The sequence below is a fragment of the Helicoverpa armigera genome, chromosome 11 (genome assembly GCF_030705265.1).
Source record: "Helicoverpa armigera isolate CAAS_96S chromosome 11, ASM3070526v1, whole genome shotgun sequence".
Lineage (NCBI taxonomy): Eukaryota > Metazoa > Arthropoda > Insecta > Lepidoptera > Noctuidae > Helicoverpa > Helicoverpa armigera.
The window spans coordinates 5,368,185-5,378,937 of record NC_087130.1 but is presented as its reverse complement, the minus strand read 5'-3'; the positions used below and the strand labels follow the sequence as shown (position 1 = coordinate 5,378,937).

General features: G+C 37.8%; 1 protein-coding gene across 1 annotated transcript; it reads right to left on the bottom strand.

The window, feature by feature from the left end:
* Positions 1-640: 640 nt before the first annotated feature.
* Positions 641-6,475, bottom strand: LOC110370112 (sodium-coupled monocarboxylate transporter 2). The gene is made up of 10 exons (XM_049850965.2): positions 6,219-6,475; positions 5,571-5,695; positions 5,129-5,281; positions 4,676-4,895; positions 4,173-4,443; positions 3,994-4,082; positions 3,790-3,898; positions 3,388-3,549; positions 2,835-3,016; positions 641-958 (listed from the first exon to the last, which is right to left on the bottom strand). The coding sequence occupies exons 1-10, from the start codon at positions 6,422-6,424 to the stop codon at positions 664-666; spliced, it is 1,812 nt and encodes a 603-aa protein (XP_049706922.1). The 5' UTR covers positions 6,425-6,475; the 3' UTR covers positions 641-663.
* Between the last annotated feature and the right edge of the window lie 4,278 nt (positions 6,476-10,753).

Below are 10,753 nucleotides of genomic sequence, written 5' to 3'. Positions count from 1 at the left end.
GATTATACCCGGCAATAATAAGCAGCATTAGGCAATGATATTATATATATGCATTAGGTACGAGTATTTAATAAAGAATTCACATTGACATAATGACATCCAACTATGTCATCGTAATATCATGAATAATGGGAGGCACTGGCAAAAATTCGCCGAGAGCAGTCGACCGTGAAATCGCATTCACACTTCCACCATTAATCGAACGTGTCTCGAATGGTTTCGGGGAATCCAAGGGTTTTATACCAATTGTTACCATTAGGCCTTTGATATTTCTCGTTACAATTATTTATTCGACAAATCAGTATATGGCTTTATTTGGTTTCTTGGAATTTCGGAGTAGTTCAGTCACCTTCGGATGTAAAAATGTTGTAGAAGGATTTTTTTTTCAAGTGAAAAGGTTTTCTTTTGTGTGAACATCAAAAGCATTGAAATTATGAATACATATTAGAGGTTTCTATCGGTTTTCTTTACACACCGAACTACATACTTCACGCACACAAAAATGGTAATCAATAAAGTGCGAAAATTAGAGGGTACAGTCAGTAAGCGAGAAGCGAGTAGTACGAGATAGAAGTACGGAATCATAGGAACTTTTCCTCGAACATACTTGGGTACTACCTACAAAATACACACAAACATATACAAAAAGTTCAAACATTTTATTCATCGATCAATAACCTCCTTCAAATGTTTCAGGGCCTCGTCCAAAGCTACGTAAACTTCTTGCGTATTCGGCCGTGCCTCCAGCGAGGCCGTCGGACTTCTAATCATGGACTTGTGAAGAATGCTCTGTGTTAACGGACAGAACACATCGGGATTCATTGAATCAGACTTGGATTTCCCCGTGAGATAACTCATTAGTACTCCAATCAGGATTACGGAGACGGCGCCCGCAAACGGACAGTAGGTGAACGAAATTCGGAAGAGAGATTGCAGTGGCTTCTTTGGGAACTGGTTTCTGAAAAGAGAGTATTTAAATTAAAGATTATAAACATGGTAAATATAGTTCTAAAATCTTTCTTTACTAAGAAATCACACAAGTAGGTGAATAACTAAGTAATCCTATATATATACCAATTTTCCCTTTTAATAAATGAGGTAGGGTATCGCAGAAACTTTGGGTCTACTGCCGGTGGACTGAGAAGAAGTGGTAGTCCCTCAAACTGAAGGTTAAAAACAAATCACTAATCTTTTAGAAGAACTCAAAACTAACATGACCCTTAGAAACTGGCAGGTATCCTATTAAAGCGTAAACGTAACCTATCAAAAAAGTTATTTAAATCATGACCACCACTAACCGCAATTTAAATGTATTTTGCTTTAATTACTAGTTATAATTAAGTGTGTAGAATGCAATCCAAAACAATTTTCAAAGCTATGTGCAAGTTAATGAATTGTATTTGTGTATACAGAAATAGCAGTGAGTGATACCATTGGAATGGAAATAATTGTGGTCGATTATAGGCAAATTGATGTTTACTAATTATTCGCTGTTTGATTATAAGCTGCAAAGTTATTATGTATTGTTCATATAATTATTTTAATATATACGTTTGTCCTATAGAATTTCTCAAGCAGAAGTTTCTGTGCCGTTTTTTACTATCCACAATATATTTTAATCATGGCCACAAACAAGTACCTCGTATGATTAAAAACTTTCTCCAAGGAACTTCAAGTTAAAGTTAAAATAATAGTTCAAGGACCGTTTAAAAAAAGACCGCCAAGAAAAGTCGTAAAAGTAAGGGGGATCTGGTAGTAGTAATATGGGTAAAGTTTTAATAAGGGGGAAATAAAACTGAGCCAGTTCGCATCCAACTTACGACGGAAGATTAAAACTTCCACTTAGCCACCTCTAACCAAGTGTGAAGACTTGGGGGCTGTAAAAATGTACGTCATAAAGTCCCTGATAAGGTTTTATTTCAGTGCCTAATTGAGTTGGGGAGTTAGTTTTGTTCGTATAAGGTCGTATGTGGGTCGTTGGACAAACTATAATCTTTGATAGATCCTTAGAGATTTGAGAGTGTATTGGATGAAGATTTGGCGTTGTCAGATATTTGAAACGATACTGTCTAAATGCTTTGTGTGCGTATTTTGGACATATTTTATCCTTTGGTACGGAATGTTATCATCATCGTCATCAGCTTTTTTGCTGTACCTCTACGATACACCGGACTAGCCTCACAGAGCGCTTCCTAAAAGCGGATTAGCAATTTTATTTTTTTATTTATTTATAACAGTTATTTTTCTGACATACTGGCTTTGTCTGACATGGAATAAACTTAAAGTTAGCTGGACCTAATTTACGCTCTAAGCAATTAAAATCTTGAGGACATGCTAGTACCATAAAATGAAGTGCACTAAATATAAGCTGTATTAGCTAATACAAAGCAACCCATCCTAGTAATTTCTCATGCACAAACTCCACACTAATAGCCGAGTCATAGAGGGAATAGTTTATTAAACCTAAGTAATCCATTACTTGGATTACAGATTTATAGCCCCATAGGAGAAATTATTAGAAAGACTTATAAGGCTCATTACGGAATGAAAATTTATACAGAAAAGCACTTAAAAAAAATACTATTGGTTAAAAAGCAGCTGTTCAGATTCTAAGTTAAGTAGGTATACGATTACGCACATCACATAAGCTTTCAAGTAGTCTGAAACTACAGGTATCCAGGATCCACGGACCAGACTCGGTAAGGAAAGTACAACTTCATCTAGATAAATGAATGTCGAGAACCCATTTAGTACACTAAATAAATACCTATTTCCATTAGTGTGTGTAGATAACAAAAATGTAGGTATATAAAAAACTCATTTAAAATACTTACGCAGGATTAGGCACTACGGTGGTTATATTTGCCAGTACGTGCGTGTAATTAGCTTTCCCGCAACCAGAAGTGGCTAGTGGTTTGCCCTGGAAGGTCAACGCACCAGTGGCGAGTGCATTTTCTGCCCCGATGAGCAGCCAACCGCAGAGTATCAGGCTTAATAAACAGCCACTTAATGCACCCTAAAAATATAAGAGAAATCAGAAAATATTGTTCTAAAAAGGTTAAAAAATAAAAGGAATAATAAATTATATTTTTTATATTTTCGCAGGGACAGCGCCATCTTTATTTTTATACGAAAACTATCTTATACGGCGCCATCTGTGTAACAATTCTGTAACTAACATGAGTTAAAGGCTACGATGGCGTAGGGGCATCGAATCAAATATCACGCAAACAGTTGGAAATCGTTTCGAATTCAATCAATAGATGGCATGTATCCATAATTGTTTTGAAAATACATAATTAAGTAGGTATTCCTTTTAAATTAAGTTCAAATAATAGTTTCTGCTGCGCAATTGATATTACTTAGGTAATAAAAATCACAACATACAGAACAATTAGCTCTAGAGAAGACAATGCCTAGAGTAAACAGTCCCAGTAAGGTTCCAGCTGTGACTCCAGTGACCCCTGAAGCGACATGCTGCAGTCGATCCAGTTCCTTCGCAAACCAGACCACTGACCCACAGTATATGCCCACTAGCACGCAGAGACACTGTAAATAGGAATAATTATAATGTACCTAGATCTGGATTGCACTTGGTAATCTTCAGATAAATAAATATTTTCTGTCATAGGGAAAAAAGCTTCAATACTACTTATATCCATAACAATTTTGATTTCAGAAAATTCAAGTTAAATCCTAAAGTGAATTGTTCAAGGCTGATACTATTTTTCGGATAAGTAAACAAAGATAAACTCAAAGATAAGTTATGAAAAATAAACTGAAACTTACTTTCATAATCTTGCAACAAGCAATCTCATTAGTACTTTGAGGCATCCATGGCCGTATAAATTCTTCAAACAGCACCCCCGATATTGAATTTATTAGAGACGCTATGCATCTGTAACAAGTCACATCTGAACGGTAAATTAATATAAACTTTATGCTGAGCAAAATAAGGATCATAATGGAACAAATTATATTCGTAAGTCTCACCCAGTCGTGGCGCTGAATATTGAAATAATGAAAATTCCGCATATTCCAGGAAACATCAAAGATAAATTGTTGAGAAAATGAGGGACAAGCTGAAATTAAACGATACAAAAATTGCTTATAATACTTTCATCATGTCTATACAGGAAAAAATTCTAATATATCTATAGTTAATTAATTACCTGTTCATGTTTCTTTATCTGCCCAGTCAGCAAAGGATCACAACCAGCATACCACGCATACAATGCCAGTCCAAGGACACAGGACAGAAGCTTCATCAGTATTACGCCAACACAAGAAATGCTTAAACATATTCTAGCCTGACTGATTGTTGGCACAGCTAAGAGTTTCTGCAGAGTAGACTGGCTTAGAGCTATCTTCCATAGCCAATTTGTTGATAGAGCTAGGGTTACTGCGAAAAATGACGTGTGGTGAGCCAATTCGGGATCTGGACTGCAAAGAAAGTACGAATTTTATTGGGTTTGATCTGTATGGTTTATTCAATACTAGCTGTTTTCTGCGTTCTGCTGTCTTGGGTGAAGTTCACCAGTGATCATATAGCTATAGCAAAAGTGAAATAATTTTTCAAATCGGTCAAATACTCTCGGTACCTGTTCATGTCAATCCAACAATCATACTTATCTGTCCTCATTGTAATATTAGACCAGAAAAAAGAATCACTCACTCATAAAGAACTAATCTTCCTCCGTGACTGGCGATTTCCCACATTTTCTTGAATCCCATTGGTATGAGAGCTAACCCACTTGGCAAGGCTGTACCAGCCAAAGCCAGGAAAGTCGTCATGATACCAATAGCAACTATTGCTCGTAATCCACCAACTGCACTGAAAGTAGCACAGGCTACGCATAATACGGCTGTTATTCGCCCCGTTAGAGGATTTGTCACTGAAAATAATAGAAGCACAAACAATTAACATTTTAATTTCAATTTTAAACAGTTTAATCAAAAGAGTAAACTAAGACATCGATACCAGAGCACAAAAAGAGTATTTTGGTATGTTTATCTTTAATACAGCAGATAGGTACTTACTTTATTTATCTTCAAGTCGAATCAGATTTAAATCACTGAGTTCATAAATTATTTCTAGTGATATGCTAAATATTCATCTTATGCTTACCTAATCTGAACGCCAACAGTGGCACATAGGGCACGATAGGTAATAACATCAGTTTGCTAACCACGAATAATACTGCAGCTATCGTTCTAGTGTGTGTTGAGAACCTTATCTCCAGATATTCAAAACTTGATGACAGTTGCAGCTTGTGGAACACTGAAAACAAGTAGTCATGGTCACTTAATGAGCCGAGCCAAATACCTAAGCTAAACTGTTGAATTATTCCTTAAAATAATAAGGACCAGATTTTGGCAGTATCCGTTCGATGGATTAATCTAATTACACAATAAGACATAATACAAGATTTCCCTAATTAAAATATAACTAGTAATACTTACAACCTTTTTACCCTTCATACCATCTTCAAGCCTAAACATGTCCTTTGTAAGAATGTCAATAACATAGTCAATAGGTAAATACAGTAGTTACATAGATAAGTACGTACCAGGTAAATAAATGACAGCAGTAAGGAAAGTAACGATGATGAGCGAGAGAGCTGAAGCCCAGTATTGTGTGCCTCTGAGGTATATTTCCACAGGAACGCCAAGTAGAGTAATGCTGGTTAGGTGACTGAAATAAAATCCAGACAAACTTGTACACAGAGGAAAACAATTAAACTTCCTATTAAGGAGACGCCAAAACGATAGGCACACATCGATAAGATCAATAATATATCGATTAAGAAAAGTAGATGAGTTAAGTAAATTATAAAACTAACAATATTAGTTTTTACAAAAAACTAAAAGAAGAAACACGAGGTGATAACACTGTTTGTAACGTGTTATGGTACTGCTCATCAGCAACTGTAGTGTTTTATAGCACTTTATTACGAGATCTATTTTCAGCAATAAAGCAGACCGATTTGTGATATTTTGGGATACATGTTATATTCGTAAATTATATTCCTGCAGATAATAAAATAGTTAGTAAAATAGTAGTAGCCCCAGCATCATTTTTAACAATCACATAAATAGATAAAATATCTAGTCAGTACATCTATCTACGACACTATCTACTCCTACCTATAGTTTTTGGAACTTACTTTAATCCAACTTCTAGCCCAACATAAACAATTTACAAAAGTCCAACTTACCTCGAAATAAGGGCCAATGTGATCGATATAACCGACATATTCTTCCCACCAAACAGAAAGCCAGCCACCGTGTTATACTTCCTATTAATCACATTGTAATACACAATAATTCCTATGATCACACCTAATATGATCCCGAACAAGCAATATTCGGCCACATTGAAGTAAATTGGCGAAACGGGAATAATCGTTCGTACTCTTATCATGTTTGAAAACTTAAATACGTGTGGTAAAGGCAAGTGTTTTCATCAGAGTGTATGTTCTAACATCAATGAGAGATATTATAGATAAACGTGGATTTGTATTCAATCTTTGGGCAAATAAGCGAACTGTGTGACTGTTTGCAGTTGTGAGAACGTGAAGTTCTATTTTCTGTGTGGATGTTTGAGTTAGTGCTTAGATGTGTGTAAATGCGTTTGATAGGACTTGAGTTGCACTGGTTAATGCATTGTTAGATGGTATTCTTCAAGCAAAGAGACTCACAGTCTTCGTCCATAAGTATCAACTTTCTTGTGACTATTTTTAGATAGCACATTGTTTAGCTTAATAATTTTTTTCGGGGTGTCAATTTTAGCCCATTAGTCAGGACCAGTTTGCTCCGACTTCCGGTACCTTGGTTCACTCGTCCAAAGTGACGGTGAGGTGAACAGGGACGTTACGCATCGGATCAATACTGGATGGATGAAGTGGCGACAGGTAACTAGCGCTATTTGTGACCCGCGGATGCCCCTCAAACTGAAGGGCAAAATTTACAAATCCGTCATTAGACCTGTCGTCCTGTATGGATCGGAGTGTTGGGCATTGAAAAAGAGGGACGAGAAGAGAGTGCATGTAACAGAAATGAGAATGCTGAGATGGATGTGTGGTGTTACAAGAATGGATAAAGTGAGGAATGATTACATTAGAGGAAGTCTGAAAGTAGCGCCAGTTACAGAAAAGATGAGAAGTAGAAGATTGTCGTGGTATGGACATGTAATGAGGAGGGATGATACGCATGCAACAAAGTGTGTGCTAAGTATGAGTGTAGATGGATGGAGAGGAAGAGGAAGACCTAAGAAAAGATGGATGGATTGCCTGAAAGATGATATGAATAGGAAGGGAGTGAGTGTCAGTATGACGAGTGACAGGGGAAAATGGAAGAAAATGACATATTGCGCCGACCCCAAGTAATATTTGGGAACAGGGCAGGAGAAAGAAAGAAGTCAGGAAAGCCTCAAGATATACCGAAAATACCTTTATTTCTTACTTTGTCAAAGATTCAACTATCGACACAAGGTTGATAATGACAATAGCTATTGGTACTGCTTACATATGCTAACAATAAAATTAAATTATTGCAGGTATTATGAAATCATCTTACTCACGTACCGTCAAGAAAAAAGATTATACAGATTCAGTTCTTTAGGGCACGATGAAAAATCGGAGGGGAAATGTAACGGGTACCTGCAGCAGCAACACTTTAAAACTTAGATGAAAATTGTGTCCGTAAAGTGGGCCACAATCGTGTCTTTAAGCTAATTAATTGTGACAACTCACTCTATTTCCCAATATAGTCAAGTAGCTAGATATCAGAATAAAATAAATGTTACTATTTCTACCTAGCTACAGGTAGCTTGGATCACATTCCCAATCACTCATCATCATTTCATGAACGAGATTCGATAAACTTACAATTATGTAGAGTGGCATCTTATTTTTTGTCAGTACCTGACTAAGCATGTGTTGATGCACTATCTATGTACTCGGCAATGTTAGTACTACATACTGGCGTTCAATTACCCGCAGACGTTATATCTCTCAGTAAATAATAAGCGCAAATAAAGCGTAAACTAGTACAAATACTAAACGAACAATAACTCAATAACGGTTGATAAAAGTCATATTTTTGATATGGTTAATTGAGTCACAAGACTAAAGACACTAATTTGCTATCTTCAAGACAAGGCGATTATCACACTGCCCCGCATGATGCAGCGTAGTGCGTGGATGCGTTTTTTTCCGTTGTATGGAAATATCTCCGTTTGTATGGAAAACACGCATAGTCCAACACACTGAAAATGCATCCACGCGCGTTCATGCGGATCACGCACATACATGCGGAGAAACACGCACCCCCGCGCGTAGGTGCGGGGCGAGACGCAAGGTATGGCACACTGAATCCCGCATTGCCGCGCGTGATTTTGAATGGGCGTTAGGCGATTATCACACTGCCCCGCATGATGCAGCGTAGTGCGTGGATGCGTTTTTTTCCGTTGTATGGAAATATCTCCGTTTGTATGGAAAACACGCATAGTCCAACACACTGAAAATGCATCCACGCGCGTTCATGCGGATCACGCACATACATGCGGAGAAACACGCACCCCCGCGCGTAGTTGCGGGGCGAGACGCAAGGTATGGCACACTAAACCCCGCAGTGACACGCGTGATTTTGAATGGGCCTGACGTGTATATTTGAAAATGGAAGCCGCCGTGCGTGAATCTACAAAACGCACCTACGCGCGTGAGTGCGCGAAAAACCCGCACGATGATGCAGATCTGCACTCCCGCAAGAACGCGCGTAAGTGCGTCGACACGCAAGATGCAGCGTGATGCGGGGCAGTGTGAATATCACCTGACGTGTATATTTGAAAATGGAAGCCGCCGTGCGTGAATCTACTAAACGCACCTACGCGCGTGAGTGCGTGAAAAACCCGCACGATGATGCAGATCTGCACTCCCGCAAGAACGCGCGTAGGTGCGTCGACACGCAAGATGCAGCGTGATGCGGGGCAGTGTGAAGATCACCTGAAGGTGCGGGTTTTTCACGCACTCACGCGCGTAGGTGCGTTTTGTAAATTCACGCACAGCGGCTCTCATCGAGTTCCATTTTCAAATATACACGTCACGCCCATTCAAAATCACGCGCGTCACTGCGGGATCAGTGTGCCATACCTTGCGTTTCGCCCCGCACCTACGCGCGGGGGTGCGTGTTTCTCCGCATGTATGTGCGTGATCCGCATGAACGCGCGTGGATGCATTTTCAGTGTGTTGGACTACGCGTGTTTTCCATACAAACGGAGATATTTCCATACAATGGAAAAAAACGCATCCACGCACTACGCTGCATCATGCGGGGCAGTGTGATAATCGCCTAATAGTTTTTCTAGAATACGCAATACTCCTTATTTGAAAAAGGCGACATCTAGTGGGCAACGAATACACAACAAAGTTTGCTTCGCCCGTGACACGGAGCTACGATGACTACGCTGAATGAAATATTTATATCCCTGGAGAACTAAGTACCAAACCAAAAACTGCCCGATGTACTAACTAGATGGCGCTTTATTAAGTCTCGCATTAATTGTAATTAAAAAGGGATTTTTTAAAACTCTTAATTGAAGAATGTTTTAATAAGTTTACCTTAGCTTATCTTATACAGTCATATGTTGTAAAACACCGAGATTACTCATCAGTTATCACAATTTCTACCTTATTGCAGGTACAAGGTAGTCCGGGATACCGTTGATTTATTTAAATTCAACAAACTTCTTTTAACATTTTCCATACTTTTTTTTAATATTTCAAAACGTCTATTTTTGTTATGTTATATGTCCATTGGTCTGTAAAAAAGCGTAGTAGCGTTTATCGTTTATTTTCGGACTCAAAATCAAGGCTTTGTAGCAATTTTAGTTTGGTTTCCAAGAATCCACAAAATTGTTATTTATAATGAAATCAACTATTTACCGGAATAGAATTCCGAGTATCCTATCTAATAATATATCCTCAGTGACCGTTCCATCTTGGTTATTAAAAATTTGTTAGTTGTTAGTAGTCTGTTCGGTAGGTTCTGTGCTCATTCTGTAAATAATTTCCTTTATTTACATGTTGTAGTAGTTAGATATCATTTTGTGTTCTTTCATTAACTCATATAATTTATATACAATACTCCGGTACTTACCAAAACAGTACGATAAATTCAGCTGCTACAAACTGGTAAGCTAGTAGGTACCTAATGGTCGAAGGTACGAGAAAATATATGATGCCATTATTAATGCGATTTGTTGGCATCATTTAAGTTAAAAAAGGACAACTTATTCATAAAAACTGAACATTCACAACACTGCCTAGCCTCAAGACTTCTTACTGGTCACAAGATTAACCAAGTTAACAGTCAAATAGGACTTCTTATCATGTTTCGTTTCTAAATCAGTTGGTTCTACAATAGAAGCCATGTCTAATTTTCAAGAATTCCAAAAATTCATCCATACTCACTACGTACTTCTACTTCCACGTACCTATGCACATTAAACACTAGCCGTTCCACTAATTCTATCTCAAGGAACCTCATAATCCATTGAGTACCTATTAACGTGCAGAAAACTCCAACATTCAAACTTTTACGTTTGAGTTAATATACTTAAGTGTGATGTGATTAATAGGATAATCCAGAAGAATTTACCTGTCTAGGTATCAGGATTAGCTTTCAATAATCTAACTCAATTTAAAGATCTACCAACTTATCTACATCTACACATGAGCTACGTAGTATATCA